Source organism: Quercus lobata, chromosome 10 (assembly GCF_001633185.2).
Source record: "Quercus lobata isolate SW786 chromosome 10, ValleyOak3.0 Primary Assembly, whole genome shotgun sequence".
In the NCBI taxonomy this organism is placed as follows: domain Eukaryota; kingdom Viridiplantae; phylum Streptophyta; class Magnoliopsida; order Fagales; family Fagaceae; genus Quercus; species Quercus lobata.
In genome coordinates this window covers 12,948,897-12,970,530 of record NC_044913.1, presented here as the reverse complement: position 1 = coordinate 12,970,530, position 21,634 = coordinate 12,948,897, and the positions used below count along the sequence as shown (strand labels likewise).

Genomic DNA, 21,634 nt, shown 5'->3' with positions numbered 1-21,634 from the left:
TTGAATTTATTTTCATTGGTGGGGGGAAAAATAGAAGTGAAAGTTACATATAATTGGACTGTGTAAGATACAATTTTTTTTTTTTTTTGAGAAACAGTGTAAGATACAAATAAATGTTAAATCTTGAGAAAAAAAATTTGTCACAAACACCATTCAATCAAATAAAATACATCAACTTGGCCAATTTTCAACAAATTCAGCAACTGATACCCAAATTAAAGTGAATCCTACCCCCCCCCCCCCCTCCTAATTAAAAACAAAAGCCTAAAGTTCAACATCAGAAGCATAAATTCTAGTCAAAATCTCAAGCATTGACAATGTTAAACCAACAAGCATAACAAGAAACCCGACCAAAGAAATAAGGCCCATCTCTTCTTCCTCATTTTTTTCCATCACATTCCTACAATGTTTTCATTTGATGCTCAAATCTCTTCTATCATTGGCCATAAAGATCAGAGAAGCTTGAAAACTTAAAAGCCAACATACAACCACGCTAGTAAAGAAAATACCTTCCCCTTTTCCTCCCTGCTAATTTTTATACTAATCAGAATATGCCCCAACAATGATAATGGCCAATTCTTTTCTGAAATCTTCAAAGAGTTCAAAACAGCCAAGCAAAACAATACATAGCCCCTTCCCCCTTGAATTTGAAATTTGAAAATTTTGGCTTTTTGTAATAGTTCATTTCGTTTGTTTTCTAAGTAACAATAAAATAGGAAAATCCAACAACCTAATGTAGGATAAATTGGGTGCATGTGGTGGGTTAATGATTAGGAGGATTTGTGAATCTAGGATTCAAAATTGTAGAAAAAAGCGTTACCGATCAAAATTAGCTTGGGTTTGAGGAGAGTTTTTATGAATATTTGATAGAGAAAGTATGTGGAGTTTTATGGTATTCATAAGTAAGAGTAAGAGTGATGGCGGAATCATAACATGGTTAAAGAAAGGATATTCTCTTTGGAAGCCTAAGGCTAAATAAGTGTCCGTGGTAGTTAATTAATTTTTTATATATTTTATTTGGTTATCCTTGAGTCAAGGGAATTTTAGTAATTTTACAATTGTTGGGTATGGACCACAGTTATAGGCCATGGGTTTTATTAATGAGTCTTATTTAATTATGGGTATTTATGTATGTGCTAGTTAATCCCCAATGAGTGCTCCCACCCTCTCCCCTCTGCCCCACCTCTCCTCTAGACCACAACAACTTCCTCCACCGCCACCCCTAATACATGCACAAGTTAATCCACCTTTTGTTAACTTCCCCAACCTTCCCTATTTCTTCCCTCCTCCTCAAATCCCTTTCCAACAGCCTTGGTATTGGCCTAGTCAGTTTGGTCAATACATACCCCACCACATGCCGACCCAACCATCCTTACCCCCTCTGAAACCTAATCCTCCTAAGCCGCCACCTTCTTCACAATCCAAGCCTTCACCTTCACATGGGAAACGGGGGAAATCTGCTTTTTTTTGCATTGACACAAAGGCCTTCTTCTTGGCTTTTGACGGAGGACATATGGATTCTTATTCCATTACAGAAAGACGGGGAAGGTACCATGGTTCTATCCGGGTTGGTAGATTGGGCTTGGACTGGATCATTGCATGCTTGGTTGAGTTACGCAGTTGGGATATTAGCAAGCTACATTTTTTCAAACGGTTTCATGAGAATTATAAAATTTTGGAGTGCTCTAGTAGGTTGAATAAGGGTGGTTGTTTTGTGGAAATATCTGAGTATCATAATGGGGCTCGACGTGGTTGTTTGCGTGTTCCAGAAGGTTTTCATAAGGGTGGCTGGGCTTTTCTTGAAAGGAAGTTATGTGATTTTTTCTTTGGAAAATATGTTTCTAGGCCGGGGAAGGAGGTGGATGCTGGCGGTGATAGGTTTGCAAAACCCACCAGTAATCCAAGGAACCAAGTTTGGAAAGACATTAATGGTCACGTGAAATTAGGAAGTGATTTAGATTTGGAGAAGCAATTTCCTAAACTAGCTGGCACGTTAAACCAGAAGGAGGGATTTGGGAGATTTGATTTTATTCCAAAAACAAATATCTCAACTCACCTTGTCTCTGGAAGGCCAATGCGTGTGTCTACTTTGAAGTGGACTAAAGCCCATCTTTCTTTAAACATTTCAGTTGATCTTGAGGGAAGGGGCCAACGTGTGGTGAAATGGGCCAATTTTGTTTTGCCCAAGTCTGTTAAAGATGATATAACACCTATTGAACTCAGGCCTGTTAAGCAAGCAGATGGTGGGCCTATTAAATAGGCCCAAAAGGATCATATTGGTGATTTAACCCACCTGAAATTACAAGGCTTGTCACGATCTTCTGAGCGTGGTGAGGGATCGGGCTTACAAGTCAATGTTGAGAAGTCAAAGTTGGGTATCGGCGAGATGGGAGGGAAGCTTCCAACTTCTGATGGAAGTTCCGACACGACGGTGCAGATGGGTTTTGTTCAAATGGGTGGTACCGGCGAGATGGGAGGGGCTTGTTTAACTTCCAGCGAAGAACCCGATAGGGTGGTGCAGGAGGATTTTGCTTCGATGGGTTGTACAGGTAGCAGCGCCATGGTAGGGGCTCCTTCCATTGTCTTAGTTGCCGGCAATCCAGCGACAGGGTGTCCAATAAATGGGGCTGTGGAGGTTTCGCATGGGTCGAGCTTCGGTTATCATTCCAGATTCACTGATGCTATGGTAGAGTGTTCGACGACACCAGTAAAAAGGGCTGAGGTGTCTTGTCATCAGCCTTTACTAGAACAAAACAGGTTTTCTCCTATTTCTGAGATGGTTTCGGATTCTTTCGAAGAAGAGACGCTATTGTTGAATTGGGTCAATCCCATGAAGTTGGATAGGATGAGAAGGAGTGGTAGTTGATGGAATATGTACCTTTGGCTCAATGGGATCCTAATGGGGGTTTGGTGTTAATGACTGAGGAAGTTGACCCAGTTGACATCTCTGTGGAGGATGATTTGGAACCTTCGGCTTGGGTAAGTAAGAAGGTTAAGGGCTTCAGTAAGTGGGTGGGTTTCCCCATAGATTCTTGTGAGAGGCAGTAAGGGGTGGCAAATGGATTTGTTTGGATATGCACAGAAGTTTATGGCCCAAATGATGCTGGTTTGAGGGATGCTTTATAGGCAGAGCTTGATAGTGTGAGAGTGAGATGGAGTTCAGCTTTGTGTGTTTTGGGTGATTTCAACATTATTAGATACCCGGCAAAGCGTCTTGGTTGTAATTCGTTTAGTCCAGCCATGTTCAATTTTTCGGACTTTATCGAGAGGAATTTTTTGGTTGATCTTCCTTTGGTCAAGGGTGAGTATACGTGGTTTAGAGATTTAGTGAACCCTGCTATGTCTCATATAGATAGAGTTTTGGTTTCAACTGATTGGGAAGAAAACTTCTTGGATGTAATTCAAAAGCCTCTCCCTCAGGCTGTTTCTGATCATTGTCCTATTCTAGTGGAGGCAGGAGGCATGGTGAGGGGGAAAAGTCCCTTTAAATTTGAGAACATGTGGCTAAAAGTGGAGGGTTTTATGGATCGAGTTAGGGGCTGGTGGAACAGTTATCATTTTGTGGGATCCCCTAGTTATGTTCTCGCATGTAAATTCAAGGCTCTTAAAAAATACTTGAAGCATTGGAATAAACATGTTTTTGGGGATGTGCATTTTAGAAAAAAATGTTTGCTGTCTGAGCTGTTGGATCTAGATATGAGAGAAGGTCTGCAAGTGCTGACTATGGCAGATAAAGCAAGAAAAATTGAGATTAAGGCAGAGATCAAATCTTTAGCTTCTTTGGAGGAGATTTCTTGGAGGCAGAAATCAAGGGCTTTGTTCTTAAAGGAGGGGGACAATAACACTAGGTTTTTCCACAGGCTTGCTAATTCACATAGACGAGCTAATATCATGAGGGGTGTGGAGGTTGATGGCATTATGTATGAAGCTGAATCAGATATTCAGGATCAGGTGGTGGGGTTTTATAAGAGTCTTTATCAGGAAACTGAGGATTGAAGGCCCACTGTTGATGGGTTAGATTTTGCTAGTTTGGATGAGTCTGATAGGCTTTCTCTTGAAAGGGAGTTTGATAGGGAGGAGATCATTGCCGCTCTTCGGGAGGCTGAGGGTGATAAGGCTCTTGGTCCTGATGGCTTTACCATAGCTTTCTTCCAAAAGTGTTGGGGTGTGATAGAAGAGGATGTTATGGCTTTTTTTGTAGACTTTCATAGCCAATGCATCTTTGAGAAATCTCTGAATGCTACTTTTCTATGTTTGATACCTAAGATGATTAAAGCTGTCAATATTAAAGATTTTTGGCCCATTAGCCTTGTGGGAAGTTTGTACAAACTTCTGTCAAAAGTGTTGGCTTCTAGGCTTCGAAGTGTTTTGGACAAACTTATATCCAACTCTCAGAATGCCTTTGTAGGGGGAAGACAGATTCTTGACTCTGTTCTTATAGCAAATGAATGTTTGGATAGTAGATTGAAGAGTGGTGTTTCAGGTGTGATCATTAAGTTGGATATAGAGAAGGCTTATGATCATGTAAATTGGAATGCTTTGTTTTACTTAATGGAGAGGATGGGTTTTGGGGAGAAGTGGGGAAGTGGATGAAGGCTTGTATCATTATAGTTCGTTTCTCGGCGCTTATTAATGGGTCCCCGACTGGCTTTTTTGGTAGCTCACGTGGTCTTCGTCAAGGAGATCTTTTATCTCCTCTTTTGTTCTTGTTGGTGATGGAGGTGTTGAGTAGATTATTGAGGAGGACAGAAGAGGGTGACTTTTTTAGGGGATTCCAGGCAAGCCCCAATGCAAGAGGAGGTTTGCATATTTCTCATCTTTTGTTTGCTAATGATACTATTCTTTTCTGTGATGCATCTAAAGAACAATTATTATATATAAGGATGGTGTTGATCTTTTTTGAAGCTATTACAGGCTTAAAAGTAAATGTTGGCAAGAGTGAAATTGTGCCAGTTGGTGAGGTTGGGAATTTGGGTGCTTTGGCTCGCATTCTATGTTGTAAGGTTGGGCGTTTGCCTATGTCTTATTTGGGAATGCCTCTTGGGGCTCATTTTAAGGATATTTCGATCTGGAATCATATTTTAGAGAGGGTGGAGAAGAAGCTCGCTGGTTGGAAGTGGTTGTATTTGTCAAAAGGAGGTAGGCTTACTTTATTGAAGAGTACTTTGTCAAGTCTCCCAACTTATTATCTATCACTGTTTACAATTCCGCAACACATAGTAGACAGACTAGTGAGGATTCAAAGGAATTTCCTGTGGGGGAGTTCTAATGATGTTTTCAGATATCTGCTTGTTGCTTGGGATAAGGTTGTTTGGCCGGTGGAGATGGGGGGTTTGGGGATTCGGAAGATTGGGCTTTTTAACCAAGCTCTACTTGGGAAGTGGCTTTAGTGATTTGGGAAGGAAACTACTCATTTATGGTGTCAGGTAATAGCCACCAACTATGGAGAGGATAGTGGAGGTTGGTGCACTAGAGATGTGAGAGGGACTCATGGTTGTGGGTTATGGAAGAAAATTAGGAAAGGTGCAGACAATTTTTTCAGTCATGTGGTGTATGCAACGGGAGAGGGCAATCGTATTCGGTTTTTGGCACGACCCTTGGAGTGGTCCTGCTCCTTTGAAGGAATTATACCCGGAATTGTTTGCATGTGCTGTGGTTCAAGAAGCTTTGATTTCTAACATGATTATTTTTGCACCAGACGGGGGAGGTAGGAGTTGGAACTTCCATTTCTGACACAATTTTAATGAATGGGAGTTGAGGAGATTCTAGTACCACCAACCAATATTGAGTGGTTATGATCTCTCCTAACATCATCTTACAGCCTTTAAAAAATCTACTATTAGCTTTTCAAATAAGGATGAAATTTATCTACCATCAATTAAATTAAATGTGGGAATCCCTCTTCTTAAACCAAGTGTTCATTAATGTCAAATCCTATGTTGTAAAGTCCATAATAACATCTCTTAATTCATTTTTTACTCCATAACCTTGGCCCCCATTAACTCTTTCAAAACTCCCACTATATTTTTAACCATTCAAGCCTCATTCAATAAAAATCATTTCCCTGTTTAGTACCCCTAAATCAATTCATTCATGATTCATGTCCTCTCAAAATTTGTCTAATTGATTCTCGTAACTTTAGTTTGAGGAGTGTTTGAGACCATGTCAATTGTCTCTTCTCCTAAAACAAGTGTCATTAACAACATTCCATCACTATCCTCCCAACCTCAACCACTTTTTCTTTAAGACATTTATCTATAATTAACTATAACCATTTCTATTTCTATATTTTTCCGTATACCATAATTTATATATTGAATTTTCAATTTATCTAAAATTTTCGCTTATTCACATAATTTCCTAAAGACACCCACTAAGTTTTTTGTCACACCACAAATCCAATAAGGGGCCCAAAGAGTGTGAGGCCACTATGTGCTCAACTTAGACGTGTCTATTTGTCTATATAATTTATCAATTATAGACAGATAGACAAGCCCGAAGATGAAACGGTAGCACTACAACAAATTTGACTTTTTTCAAGGGTCAAAACCCTTAAAAAAAGTATTAAAAACCGTTGAAAAAAATTATTTTAAGAGTCCAATTGACCCTTGAGAACCTTCGAAATATATACCGTCGAAAAAGAAATTTTAACGGCCTTCGTGACCCTTAAAATAAGTGCTCTAATCTTATTTTGAGGGTCAAGAGACCCTTAAATAACCTTTTACCAAGGTTTAAAAAAATTATATCTACAACCCTTGATAAATAAGGTTATTTAAGGGGTCTCTTGACCCTCAAAACAAAATTTTATTTTATTTAATAAAAAAAAAAAAACCACAATCATGCACAAACATATATATATACATACACATACACATACACAAAAATTCATAATTGTATGAATTTATATGATACCAAAAGTCAAATTAACCCGATCAATATTTATATGATCTAATTCAATAGTCAACAGGGGCAAGAGTTTTAAATTGTAAAAGCAAGGTTCTTTGCACAATCTATCATGGTAGTAGGTGAACAGAACAAATCCTAATACATCCTATATAAGGCCAAAGTTGATGAAAGGAAATAAAAATCGGTTACATGCACAGCTTTATATACATGTCCCTTCCCAAATTCTAAATTCTTCACATGTTTCCTTATATCAGCAACCCAAATTAACAGCAAAGCCACCTGAAAAAAACAAAAATGAAAATTTCACAATCAAACTAAAGGAACAGAATATCACATAGCAAACTAGTACCAACAACTCTACAAGTCATTCCAAATTTATCCAATAGTACTAAAACAATGACTAGCTTGAGATGATCTTCATACCTTAGTGATCACTACTAGATTGGGCTAATTGTGAGGTGATACAACTCAACAGAGCAACTAAAATTTGTAATGATAAAAGCAATAATGAACTGATCCATAGTAGCTTTTAGGCTAACCCATTAACTATATTCTCACACTACCAAGAAAATTATTATAGATCAAGTGCATAAAATTTGAAAAGTGGAGACGAAAGCTATATTCTTTCAAATAGCAAGAGCTCAAAGTTTTCCTTGAGTTATTTCTATAAATCAAAAATCTGTAAAATGCAAGTTTAGGTTATGAAATTTAATCATTGTCTATTAGGTGACAACATATTGGTTCCACTTTCTTATTAATATCACTTAGTACAATGAGGAAACAAATTCAGTTGGAACAATATTTCATGGAAGCTTTCAAAAGGGAGAACAACATGTAGCATGTGCAGGTATTTTTGTATGAAACACACTAATAAAGAAGTTCGGGAAAAAACACATTAAGAGAGAAATTGGAATACAACCTTTGCAGATGAAACACAAGTAAATCTACTAGCCAACCAGAACAAAGATAAATCTCAATGCAGCAAAAGATGTATAATTCACAACAACCTTATATAACGGCACTAATAGTGAAAAGACAAAAAAGAAATTATTACCCCAAATTGATGTCAACATAGTCACAAAAAGCTTCCACTCTCTTTGCAGCCTCTAACAAATGTCTGGATCATTTGGACAAACAATGGCTGATCCTCCTGCAATTAATAGCAAAGTTAAAAAAAAAAAAAAACAGTATAAATTTACGAAGGTAAATTGATAAAATATTAGTTTTAAATACCTTGCAAGTGGTAAATTCCTGGTCACAGTACTTTTCAGTCTCGGTAAAAATGCGAGAGTGCAACATGGGCGTATAAGCTGCCTCAGTAATGGCCAAGGACACCACTATCTTGCCTAATACCACAACAGAAAAAATAACTGATATTAGGACTATTATGTGTTCCATTCAAGTGGAATACCACCAAAACTTATCTTACACTGTTTGGCAAGCTTGAACCAAGACACAGAAAATTCTGAAGCATGATTCGTAATAAAATTGACATCAAGAGGCAGAAAATTCAAACATTGTATTAAACTTCTTGAACTCATTCTCTGGTAGGGAAGGTATGACATTCAAAGGGGGGTCTTTTTTGTAGATGGAATAACCTTTGGCTGGCCATAAAATGCAAAGTATACATATTAACTAGATTAATACACCCATACAGAGTAAACAACAACAACCATGATGCAGATCATAATTGGCAACCGATACAGAGTAAATTTTAGATTTACGTTGATAAAAAGGGAAAAGGACAATTTTCCAAAATTTATGACACGACATGCCTCCAATAGTTTTTGTTGCTTGTGCCCCAAAGGTTTGAAGGAATTTTTATTTCGTCACTATGATAATACATTCTCATAATCTAATCTAGACACTTTAGAACTCCCTCAAAACTAATTTTGGTGGTGCAATCTTCCATTCCAGAAAAATATGATATAGTACATACTTAAACTCAACCAGTAAATTACCTTATCTTTAGGAGTTTTTCCAATTGCATTGCGTAGGATCTGTAGTGCAGCCTTGAGATTCAACTGCCGGATCTCAAATTGAGTAGCTAAAAGCCATATTTTTGTGAAAGAGAATTTCTAATGATGAATGAGCTTCAGACTCTCCCTAAAAAAATTATAATTTAATATCATAAGTACAATCAAATAACTTAAGAAAACATGCACAATAACTTATAAAGAGAAATAGAATGCATATAAATCTACTTGCACTGAAATAGCTTACGTAACTGTATTATCCGATTTGAATTGTCTTCTTAATGAGAAATCAATGTATCCATTGGGGAAACCTATATTACAGCTGATCCTTAATGAGAAATAGATTTGGTTCCAACTAAGTAGTACCTCCTCCATGTGCTTGAGACAAGAGGGTTTGTACAAGCTTGGATGCTCCCATCTGGAAACCAATGGATTGACTCAAATGAATTAAACAGGACTTCATTCAGCCAAATCACCAGTGCAGTATGGTAGAGTGAAAAACCTGAGTTGCACATTATATATTACAATAGACATGATAGATATTGTATTTTTTAAATTCCTAGTGCAATATGAATTCTTACTACTATAACACAAGCAGTAAGTTATTGTTCCTCTCCCAATGCCTCTTAGTCCTTTATGATCAATCAAGCGAATGGCCTTCAAGCCCCGCAGGTTCTTTTTGCATAAATGGTTTGAACCTCCACATGAAAAAGGCATTGCAAACACAATCAAAGACATTACTAATAGCACATTGGCAATACAAAGCACACGAATTCTCACATCAAGTCACTGAAGTATAAATAACATCAATCTAATCTGAAGAATTTGGCTATAAAGAACAGTACCGAAAGATCTTTTTATCATCCTTAAAAGATTCAAAATTCACAATCTAAAGCCCTGAATACTTCCATTTTGAACTATCATTAAAACCCAAAATCATCATCGAGTGAGTAGATCTGAATAATGCAATAAATCCTTAGCTATAGAAATTCAAGATCTAGATCAAATTCCAGGACTTAATCTTTCCACATAGAACCTAAAAATTCAAGCTTTACTTACTATTTTTCATCCAAAATCCAATAGCAAAATCAACCAATAATTTAAGCTCAAATCAAACCAGAATGTACAAGATAACCGAGTTCAAAATCCAACACAAATTAACAATTTAAGCTAGAAATTTAAGCAATTGAATATATACACACACACAAAGCCAATTCAATCCCAAAATCCTCTCCAATACATCATTCTTTTCCTACAATTTTTAGACAACCAAATAGATTCTCGAATGAATCAAAGAAATTTAATAGAACTCAAATTTCAGCACAAGTTAACGGTTAGGGATTCGAGCTAGAAAATTTACCAATTGAAAACACCAACAATAAAATTATAAAAATTAAAAAAAATTAAAAAACTAAAAATTTTCAACAAAAAAAATCTCAACAAAACCGATACAATATAAACTCATTTATTTTCCTACGATTTCTCAACAACCAAACAGATTCTAAACGAGTCCAAAGAAATTTAATCGAGCTCAAATTCTACCACAAAGCTAACGAATTGAGCTAGAATTTCAAAGCAATTGAAATAAATATAACTTTTAAAATAAATAAAAACTCAAACAAAGCCTATTCATTGCAAACAATTTCTCTGAGTAAATCTATAGAAATGCAATGAAATGAAAAGCCGTAGAAGATCGTACCTATAGAATCGGATATAAGTCTCTGAGTGATTGAGAGAGAAAAGCTTGTTGTGGAAGCTGATTCAGATTCCGATATTCAAAGTACAAAAGCAATGGAAGTTTGTGAGAGAGTGAATTTTCTGATATTTGAGTTTCTGAGAGAGTTTTCTGAACGAAAATGGAAAATGACTACAGTGTGAGAGAGAGAACGAAAATGTGTGTTTATACCTCTCTATCTTTTTTTTTCTTTTTTTTTTTTATGGGAATATACCTCTCTATCTATCTCAAGGGATGAAATTATTTTAGATATCTATTTTAAGGGTTGGGTTAGGGTTGCGTTGAAAAAAGGTAGATACTTGAAGCCAGCTCACGCGGGAGAGCAAAAACTGCCCGCTTTTATTTAAAGTATCGGTGGTATGGAGTAGTTTATTTCAAGGATTCTTCTAAAAATTTGTGACCCACAAAATAAGGTTGCTTTAAATCAGGCCTGGCACATTAATTAGCATTTATTTCCACGGTGTTTTGTGAACCCTCAAATAATGTGGGTCGAAACAAATCAATTTTCTTGTAGTGTAGGCAGCATCTGCATCTTGCGGTTGTACTTTTATCAACAAATTTACAATGATATAGACAATTGTAGCCACTATTAAAAGTGAGATGATACCAAGATGTGTTTCAAGTGGCGAGACACCCAAGAAATGAAAGAGTACACCAATTATGACAACGAGAATCGCATCGAAGAAGACAAGATCCACATGAAATGCTTCAAAGAAAAAGCGTTCTTTATCACTAGCACATACACAAACAAAAAATCCATTAGCTTCAAAATCCATTTAACTTCTCCCCAAAAAATTAAGAGGGAAAAGGGAAATTCTTTTAGCTTCAAAGATTTCTAAGATGATCTTGTTATATGCATTAATTTGAAAATATTATGATTTAAGTTGAAGGTGTAAAATAGGTCAAGGAAATAAACGATTTGGAGGTGAAGAGTATTAAACAGATATAATATATAGAAAATTAATATTGAATTGACTTAATATATAGAAAGAAATATTAAACAGATTTTTTAATAAAAAATCTTACCATATAATATTAATAAATCTGGTAAGATTTTTTATTAAAAAATCTGGTTATTATTATTATTTTTTATTAATTTTCAAATATTAATAAAAAATCTTACCATATAATATATAATACTAAACAGATATAATATAGAAAATCTTACTAACCAGATAGGTTATATGGTAAGATTTTTTTTAAAAATAAATAATAATAATAATAATAACCACATGTGGTAATTGAAATTTTAATATTAAAAAAAAAAGACATTAATGTTTACCCTAATAAATATCAAAGACCTAATCTGCTTAGCTAACCCTACTAAATAATCCCCAAACTATGCATATCCAGAAGCTAAAGCGTAACTTCAATGAGGCATACAAGCACATATATGTACATACATAAACATATTTATACAAAAACCCTGTTCAATATGTGATAAAAAGCTTACAAAATTGAACCCTGATCGCTAAATTCAAAGCCGCATTTAAGTTGAAACTTTTAGAAAAAAAAAAAAAAAAAATCAATTATTAAACAAGAATTAATCCATGTAACAATCAAATTTAGAAATAGAAAAACGAAGGAATAGAGAGATAAAACCCAGAAACCAAACCTTTCCCATGTTTGACGAAGATTTGCCCAAATTGATAAAACCCTGAAACTTGTAGAAATAAAAGGCAACAAGTCAATTAATAAACAAAAATTGATCCAACCATCAAAAATAACAATCAAAATTGAAAAGCAAAAAAATTGATATATTAAAGATTTCAATCTGATCGTTAACAATCCACTACTAAATAAAAATAGAATCAAGTAACAAACAAATTTAAACAAAGAAAGAGAGGACTTGAAAATGGCAGATAAGAGGGCATAGGAATAGTCATGGTTAGGGACTTAGAGTTAAGGTTTTTTTTTTTATAGAGGAGACGAAGAAGAGGCGTTGTTCAACCTCTGCGGCTCGACGCATGCCGTTGTTTGATATCAATGGATTTTGGGGTTCTGATGTCCAAAAAGGGGGTTTGGGTTTGGATCCCAACCTCTGAAATTCACGTTTCTTAACACAGATCGGCAACGGCAAACTTCCATTGCCACTGCCATCGGAGATCACAACGCTTTCTGTCCGCGTCCGAAGCTATTGTTTTTTTTTTTTTTTTTTGAGCTAAAACGATAGAAGAAGCTGTCATTTTTAAAAAGGGCAAATTTGACGGTTGACCGAGAGTTGGAAAAAGGAAAGTAACTTTTTAACCTTAATTATTAAATAAAAAAATTAAAATTAAAAATTTAAAAAGATGAAAACATGTGTAGTTAAGAATTAGGGTGGAGTCTGCATTCAGTGGCTAGTGTCATTGGATATATTATGATGCAAATATATATCTAAAATTAGATATGTGTCCTTATCCTAACTAACGGGTCCAGTGGTCATTGGCCACTGAACACAAGCCAGACCTTAAGAATTAAATAACCACTAATCTTAGGATGATCGTATATAAATATATATAAGGTGTGGAGAAAATGATTAAAGTTTAAGTTTTCAGAAGGAAATTTCACATATATATATACTTATATTATGTTAAAGTAGAATTTATTTTAATATACAAGAAATTAAAGTTGATATTCTCAAAAAAAAAATTAAAGTTGATTTATTATAAAAAAAAAATAAAGCTTAAAGCAAAATTATTTATAAAAAACAATTTAGACAAATAGTAAAATGCCAAAAAAAAAATTTTAATTTTGATAAAAGCACACGAAATATCTTTTCATATATTAATAATAAAAAAATTCAAAAGGCGAGGCCACGTGGGCCACTGTTCTAACTTCTAAACATACTTCCGTCGTCCCTGGCTCCCAAACTGGGGTTAATTAAATGGTCACTTTCGGTAAGGATTTCGGTTCGAGGAATATCTGTTGTCCTCATCAAAGGAAAAATGCATATATGATGAAGAAGAAAATGAAGTCATTAGACTAACCTTTCGTGATCAACCTCAGAATCGGAAATGGTCTGCGACTCCAACTCTGTGCTCCCATCCATTCTTTGGATTGAGATCACGATTGATAGCCAGGTTGGCTTGAGCTTTTCGGACAAGGTCTGATGGATGGTAAGGTCTGGTATTTGTTCTTCAACTCACAATCTCACAATAATGGTTTTCTTTGAGGGAACCTTATTAGGGAATCAATGAGTAATGGTGTTCTTTGAGGGAACCTTTCTAGGGAATCAATGAGAAACTATTTGGTAATGGTGTTCCCAGGGAACTTTGTTCTTCAACTTAAAAGGTTGGTTTTGTCCATGGGGAGTATTTTGGATTTTAGCCCACGTTGGAGAATTATTATGGGGATATATGGGACAAGCGAGTATATAGTATTTGGATTTTAGTTCCAAGCGCGGCTATGGTATATGGGAACAACCGGACAAGTAGTCAAATGGTATTCCCATTTTGGTTCCACGTTCCTTTAGTCGATTTTGCTTTGGATTTTAGTTCCGGCTTTAGTGTATATGGGGACAAGTAGTCAAATAGTATTCACATTTTGGTTCCACGTTCCTTTGGTCGATTTTGCTTTCCAGGTTTACTTACTGCTGTCAATAATTGATTTTACATTGGAGAGAGATTGCTCCTTATAGACATATCTTCATGTGCTTTCTCTGGTGATATGGGACTCTAAGATTACTTCTTCTTTTGTTCCTTCACACATTGTGTTAAAAATCCAGTGGTACTTAACGTGGACAAATATAAATTGTAGGGGATTTAACTTAATTTGAGGTAGTCACTCTCTATAGAAAAAGAAAGAGATATACTAAGCAATTGATTTATTCTAATTACAATTATGTATTAAAGGAGACTAACTCTAATCTCATTGCCTCACATGACTCAAAATAATTGGCCTGTTAATTTAACATGTGCTTTATGAATGAAGTCATGTATTAAATAAACTACATGTACTCAAATCCTAACTAATTCATCTTAATCTCAGCTAACTAACTAACTAAAGGGATTACAACAACTATGAGGAGATTACAAAGTATATGACATGATTTGGGATTCCTATTACAACGCGGTAACAATTACTTGATCTTGAATGGATGATTGAATTGTTTGATTTTGTTTTAATTTTGCACAATTCCTCATCCTAATCTCTAGTTTGAGGTTATGATGCTATTGTCATTTTTCTAAGGCTTTGTTGATTGAAATTTCCATTTATAGAACCCTAGATCGGATTAATTATGTTGCAACAAATTATACACCTTATTTGATCCAATCCATAAGGCCTAGAAATTGGAGCAACATAACCAAACTCTTGAAAAAAGTGATGTTTTTAAATAGAATTTTTGGTCATACTTATTTCTGGTATCAAGGTTGTTGCAACTTATTGTAAAATCCTTAAGCTATCTTCTTATTTGCACTTTACATGTTTGAAACCACTCTTGTTTATAATTTGAATAAGAAAATTATTTTGTGATGCCCTAATTTGATTGATTTTGTGCCGTTTGTGGGTGTATGATGAGTCCCACATCGAGTATAAATTGGGTTGAACTAAGCTTTATTAACAACTACAAAGAATTTCAATTGTGACGAGTCCTTTTGAGGTATAGTGCAGATGTAGCTAGCACTTTTCCTTGGATCATTACGTATGGTATCAGAATCGACTCGGTATCCCTTGTAGGCTTAGAGACATTACCCCCACAAAGTAGGCCCTAATAAGGATGTTACGGATTTAAGTGGGAGAGACTGTAATGCTCCAATTTAATTAAATTAGGCTTTATTAATAACTATAAGGAGCTTCAATTGTGACTAGTCCTTTTGATGTATAGTATAGATGTGGCTGGCGTTTTTCCTTAGGTCGTTACATATTCCTTTTTTATATGTACCATTCATGAACACTTTTGAACATCATAAAAAATTAAAATAGTCTATTGTTTGGAATTTTAATTTTATAGTTTACAACTCTATTCATTATTTCATAGATTTGATCTATGTGTAGATAGTTTTCCATTTGTAATTCTTTAAGCTACTTTGTGACTATTTTCACAAGGTAGTTTTGTTTTAATAAAACTATTTTCACCTATAAAAAAAAAAAAAAAAAATTGTTTAGAGTTCATTTGGTTTTGTTTCTATTCAAACTTTCCAACATTTTCCCTCCTATAGAGGTGATGGATAAGAGTAATTTCAGGATAACAACAAATGAAGAGATTAAGAATTTGTGAGTCTTTCAACGTAGTTGAGGGATCTAAGGTGTGAAACTACTTTAATAAGGGTTATTTAGCTGCGTATTACAAAACCACATTTTGAAACATCATGCACAATATAGTCAAGCATCTGTAAATATGTTCATTAGGGAGTTATCATGGGTATTTTCATTTTTTTTTTTTCAATTTCTATTTTTGATTGAATGTAGCTTGATAAACGGCTTTTGAAATTTTGTCATGGGAGTTGCTAGGTGCCTGTTTGAAATTTTGTTATTCCAATATGTTTTTACAATTTGGTTATTCTCCTTTTATACAGGATCTATTATTAGATGTCACTCAGCAACATTCCAAGAGGAGTGAACTACAAACAAGTTTTGTTTGGAGAGGATGGATTAAATGCTAACATTTTTTTTAGTTAAATGACGTTTTAATTGTGGTGGAGAGAATCATCTTCTTATATTTTGAATTGTGGTAAGTTTTATTTTATATGAATGTATTTTGAATTAGAAACTTTCAAAAATAATTGTGATAGACTTTATTTTAGATTATTCAATCTTTTGATCCTCTTTTTGTATGCTAAATTGGAACAGGTTTTATTTCATTTTGATGTATTTTGAATTAGAAATTCTCAAAAAAAATTGTAACAGTTTATATTTTGATGTATTTCCAATACTATGTGATAGGTTTTATTTCAATTTAAAAAATTGAATTAGAAACCTTTCTACCATTGCATTGAGTGTTTTAGTTATTGACCAATGTCATGATCTTCTCGATATAGAATTATGACAAGTTTTATATTGACATAAATACACTTTTAGTCCTTATATTTTGGTTTTTTTCCATTTTGGTCCTACATTTCTATTTTATCACTTTTAGTCCCTAAACCAATTAACGCGTTCCATTTTGGTCCTTATAATCACCCACTTAACAAAAATATCCTACATGGCAAATGAAGTGTACTGTTGACATAGTAAATGCTGATATGTCCATTAAAATAATATTAAAAAATGCCACATCAGCATCTTTTAAAAAAAAATTAATTTATCAATTTTAACTAAATAATAATTAAAAAAAACAACAGAATTAAAATTTTAAAAATACATAAATCAAGATTTGGTTCATCTTCAACAAGAAAATAAACCCAGATTTGAATATAAGATGAACACAAAATGCTATCTAATTTTCATTTTCTTTCCTCTCCTCTATGTCGAAGCTCCATGGCCACCATGGCTGGAGCTTCCTCCATCTCCAATCTCTCTACCACTTAAACTAAATCTCTCACGCTTCGAACACTTGAGACCCAAAACCTGATTTGAGTCCATCTCTCTCTAGACCTCAACTTCTCTCTCTTTGATCCAAAATGAGGCATAGCCTCCCTGTTCCACATCGAAACTCAGCCAACACCACTGCGAAACCCAGCACTCACAAGACTCTCGACCTAAACCCAAAATCAACAAACACTCTCTCTAAAACCGAATCTCTTTACTCCCAAACCCAAAAGCTACTCTCCGATCTACAAACTAAGAGCATCTTGAACGGTGCTTGATCCACAAAAATGAGATGTGGAGGTTAAAAGGCAAAACAGAGGGTAAGTGCTGGGTATATATGTTTGTGTGCTCAGTGTTTTGAGGCTTTGTGAGCATGTTACATGTGTAATAACACGCACACCCAAATCAAGTTGGTTAGGTTTGATGGCTATGCCAGATCGGTGGAGGTGGAGAGAAAGGGTTGGGTTGGTTAGGTTTGATGGCTATGCCAGATTGGTGGAGGTGGAGATTGTGGTGGCTGGGTCAAATCAGTGGTGTTGGTTCAGTTTTTTTGGGTTGTAAGTGGTGGGTAGATCTGGGTTTTCTAGGTCTGGATTAGCTAGGTCCATTGGTGGGTTTAAAGAGAGGCTGAGATGTTTTGGTTTGTGTTGGTATGGTTGAGCTGGGTTTGTGTTGGTATGGTTGAGGGATTGAGCTGGGTTTGTTCAATTTTGTGGGTATTTTGTTAATGATTGTATTGATTTAGTTTTCGGATTTGAATCTTTTTTTTTTTTTTTTTTGGATAATTTGGTTTGTGTATATATATGGATTGATTTTTTTTTTTTACAATATTCTTTTATGATTTTTCTGTGTTTGATTTCTGGGTTTGTATGATTTTTTGGGGTTTGTGCTCTTGTGTGTTCTTGATGGGTTTGTATGATTTTCTAGATTTGATGTGGCATTTATTTTGAGAGCAAATAGTTTATGTTTGTTATTGTGTTCTTTGTGTTTTTAAATTTGAGTTTGTGTTTGGTTGTAGGTTTGTGTTCTTATGTTCTTATGTTGATGTTTAAATCTGTGATCATGTTCTTGTTCAAAATGAATTAGATCTAAATTTATGTATTTTATTGTTTTTAATTCTGTTTTTTCTATTTATATTTTGTTAAAATTGATTAATAAATTTCTAAAGGGACAGGAAACCCATGTGGCATGGGTGATGAGTGCTGCATTAGATTTTTTATAATATTTTAATTCCTCCATCAACCACCTCATATATTTCCATCTGTTAACTGACCAAAAGGACGAAAATAACACGCATTAATTGGTTTAGGGACTAAAAGTGGTAAAATTAAAATATAGGGACCAAAATGGAAAAAAGTCAAAATGTAAGGACTAAAAGTGCATTTACGCCTTTTATATTACATGTAAAAAAATAAATTAAAAGTGTTTTGTGGCTTGTTGTTTGCAAATTTCAAGTTTTAGATCACCTGGCCTTCTTTGTAAACTAAATTGTTGAGTTAAAAAATGATTTTATGTTGAATTGCAACAGCCAACAAAATACTTGAAGATGTCATTTTTGCTCTCAACAATATATATATATATATATATATATATATATTATTGCAATAGGAAAAAAGTACTAGTGGTAGCGCTGGCAGTGGTAGGGGACGGAAGGAGAAACTTACACGGTACAAGCTTCCACGAACAACAAATTTATATTTGCTTACATATGAAAGCTAAATTTTTTTAATTTGTTTTTATATCTAGAAAATATTATTGAATTTTTCTTTTTCAAATTTTTTGCTACAAAGAATAGCAGAAGTCTGATCACTATGCCTTTGCTTCAGCCGCGCACTATTGACATCAGTCGCAGTTGATAGGATAGCTTCATTTCCATGCTAGCATAGGATGAGAGTGTTCACTAATTATTAATTCTAGCCACATATTCCAAGAGATTTCAGTCATGACAGTAGATCAACTTTTCGCCACAGCATTGTGTATGGAAAAAGCATAAAAACTAACATTTTCTATTTTACATACTTGTTTTTCAAAACATTTCATATTAAATTATTTATTTTACACTAAATTTTATTAAAATATCAAATAAAAATTAATCATTTCTCTTTCTTTAGTCATAACAACCAACATCCACTTTCTTCGTTCAAAATACGTAAAAAAAAGAATAAAAACTAAATGCAAAATTAATAATATCAATTTAAATTTACACGATTAGTATAACAACCATGTATATTTACACAACTTTACTTTATTTGATATGGATGAATTTTGGGCTTGGTTGACTAAAATGTGACTATTTTTTTATCATACAAACATTAATGTGAGTGCTCTTAAGTATTTAAAATCTTTTCTACATCACAACTGGGGAAGAAGAGAAAAAGAATAAGCTGCAGGCACATTAGCAGGAAAATCTAAAATAAATCTAAACAAAAGAACTTTTAGAAACCTACTTGAATCTTGAAAAGTCATGTTTTTACAATCTAGAAAAGTCATGTTTTTTACAATAACTAGTTTTGAGGCACGTGCAGTGCACATGAGAAATATCATAGAAAAAAAGTTCATAATAAACAACGTTACAATTCTATCACGATTGACTTTAATTAAAAGTTAATAAAAGATAATAGAGTTATTTGACGACATTGAAAAATGAAAGTGAATATATTAAGCATTGGAATATAACTGAAGTGGTGTGGCAAATGATATCCAAGATGCATGTGCAGCATATTTACATTCTTCAAGTGAACTATATACGTTGGATTTTCAAATCAATCTTCTTCCTCTCACTCCCTGGAACAGATTAGGAAAACATATAATAATACTAATAATAATAAAAATATTGACCAAAACTTGTAACTAAAACGAATTCACTTACCAAAAACTAACCAAAAGATGTGTATGTCAAAAGCTGTTTATGTTAAATGAAAGTATAAAATTAATTATTGTGAATTCGCTCATCCATGGAAATTGATATCCAGTAATTATACTTTATGCAAACTTGGTTGTTTTTGTTTCGGTTTAATTGTACACACACAAAAAAAATAAATCTCATTGAAAACCAAATTTTGGGTTTCATTTTTTTTCATGGTATTTTAATTTTCTTTTCAAGAGAATATGATTTTGGATATGCATGATAGAATAGTGAAAATTTGTTATTCTTATATGTTTTTAGAATTTAGTTATTCTTTTTTTTTTCTTAGGATTTATTGTTAGATATCACGTATCAACAATTCTAAGAGAAGTGAACTACAAACAAGTTTTGTTTAAAGAGGATGAATTAAATGCTAACATTTTTTTTGTTATATAATGTTTTAATTGTGGTGGAGAGAATAATCTTCTTGTATTTTGAATTGTGTCAAGTTTTATTTCATATGATATTTTGAATAATAAAATTTTAGATATAATTGAGATAGACTTTATTTCAGATTTTCAATCTTATAATCTTCTTTTTTTATACTAAATTGTGGCAGGTTTTATTTCAAATTGATGTATTTCGAAATAGAAATTTTCAAAATGAATTATGACAATTTATATTTTCATGTATTTCCAATCCTATGTGATAGGATTTATTTCAGTTTAAAAAATTGAATTAATACCTTTTATGTCATTGTAATTGTGATATTGTATCTCCAAAGAACATTATGGTTGGACATCAGTCCTAGGCCTCTTTAGTGGTTATGGGGTCCGTCCTACATTATGTAGTTACTGCATGGTTGTACTTCGGTCTTCATATGATAAGATATTAGTAGAACATTTGAATTTTTACACATTGAAGACATTGATAGATGTGTGACTATATGAAGAAACTCTTTTGGTTCTAGAAATCCAACTAATTAAGATGCCTAGAGAAACCTTTGCTTTCAATAATATTAACATTTTTTTTGGGGGGCTACTTTATTGTTTTGTGAGAAAGGAATTGTAAAGGATGCTGAACATGTAAAGCCAATTGCTATATGGAGCATATGAGATTCACCATGGAATCTGGGTCTCCAGGAGGAGACTCTAGGGGCAAATGAGTATTGCAAGAGCTAGCTAAAAAGCAACGATTCCACAGATAAAGCATATGAGCCTGCGAATTGAGTGGTGCTTGGTGTCTTGAGGTTGTAATTTGTTCTCCAGTTATGCAATGCCATAGGCAATTATAGCCATGATGAGAAGAAAGATGATGGCAAAATGCGAGTCAGAGCGGTGATTTGCCCAAAGCTTGAAAGTGTAAATCAATTAAGGCAGCTAGAAATGGAAGAATAAAGGTAAGAAGCCCATGAAATGCTTCCAAGAAACCGCGAGCTTCATCACTGGCACCACCCAAAAAAAAAAAATTGGGCTTTAATATTACTTTTTCCTCCAAACATACAAAAATTAAAATCCCACAAAGTCCACTTTAGTTTCTTCACCAAAAAGAAAAAGGAAAAAAGAAAAAATGAAAAAGAAAAAGAAAGGAAGACCGAGTCCACCAATACGAGTGCAATGCACTGCCAAGAGATAAACAAGACACCAACAACAATAAGCGAATGTGTGAGAGAATAAAAAGAACTTATTCTAGAAGAAAATATTCTCTTCAACACTTATTTTA

The 21,634-nt window shown here is 34.0% G+C and overlaps 2 protein-coding genes and 2 long non-coding RNA genes across 8 annotated transcripts; 2 read left to right on the top strand and 2 right to left on the bottom strand.

Annotated features, from left to right (window-relative positions):
- The first annotated feature begins 2,865 nt into the window (after nucleotides 1-2,865).
- LOC115964360 lies at nucleotides 2,866-4,593 on the top strand. Its single transcript, XM_031083691.1, has 3 exons — nucleotides 2,866-2,979; nucleotides 3,127-3,959; nucleotides 4,047-4,593. Exons 1-3 carry the CDS (start codon nucleotides 2,866-2,868, stop codon nucleotides 4,591-4,593), a joined length of 1,494 nt encoding a protein of 497 aa, XP_030939551.1.
- On the top strand, nucleotides 4,590-5,390 carry LOC115964359. The gene has a single exon (XM_031083689.1). It carries the CDS (start codon nucleotides 4,590-4,592, stop codon nucleotides 5,388-5,390), a length of 801 nt encoding a protein of 266 aa, XP_030939549.1.
- A 1,528-nt stretch (nucleotides 5,391-6,918) lies between these two features.
- On the bottom strand, nucleotides 6,919-10,821 carry LOC115965312. 5 transcript variants are annotated; one of them, XR_004086023.1, is made up of 7 exons: nucleotides 10,582-10,821; nucleotides 9,464-9,580; nucleotides 9,135-9,300; nucleotides 8,868-9,012; nucleotides 8,140-8,252; nucleotides 7,961-8,056; nucleotides 6,919-7,185 (listed from the first exon to the last, which is right to left on the bottom strand). It is a non-coding gene; the product is annotated as an uncharacterized LOC115965312 (long non-coding RNA). The 5 variants fall into 5 exon arrangements; XR_004086024.1 differs by lacking the exon at nucleotides 10,582-10,821 and having other exon boundaries at nucleotides 9,130-9,300; nucleotides 9,464-10,568; XR_004086025.1 differs by lacking the exon at nucleotides 10,582-10,821 and having other exon boundaries at nucleotides 7,961-8,023; nucleotides 9,464-10,567.
- Nucleotides 10,822-10,973: 152 nt separating this feature from the next.
- LOC115965311 lies at nucleotides 10,974-12,792 on the bottom strand. The gene is made up of 3 exons (XR_004086021.1): nucleotides 12,569-12,792; nucleotides 12,233-12,274; nucleotides 10,974-11,349 (listed from the first exon to the last, which is right to left on the bottom strand). It is a non-coding gene; the product is annotated as an uncharacterized LOC115965311 (long non-coding RNA).
- Nucleotides 12,793-21,634: the final 8,842 nt, after the last annotated feature.

Bases quoted from the DNA above. Each gene is read 5' to 3' on its own strand.
- LOC115964360 (XM_031083691.1), top strand. From the start codon at position 2,866: ATGGAATATGTACCTTTGGCTCAATGGGATCCTAATGGGGGTTTGGTG. The intron at 2,980-3,126 runs GTAAGTAAGAAG...GATGCTTTATAG, and splicing joins ATTTGGAACCTTCGGCTTGG to GCAGAGCTTGATAGTGTGAG. The intron at 3,960-4,046 runs GTTTTATAAGAG...TGAGTCTGATAG, and splicing joins ATTCAGGATCAGGTGGTGGG to GCTTTCTCTTGAAAGGGAGT.
- LOC115964359 (XM_031083689.1), top strand. From the start codon at position 4,590: ATGAAGGCTTGTATCATTATAGTTCGTTTCTCGGCGCTTATTAATGGG.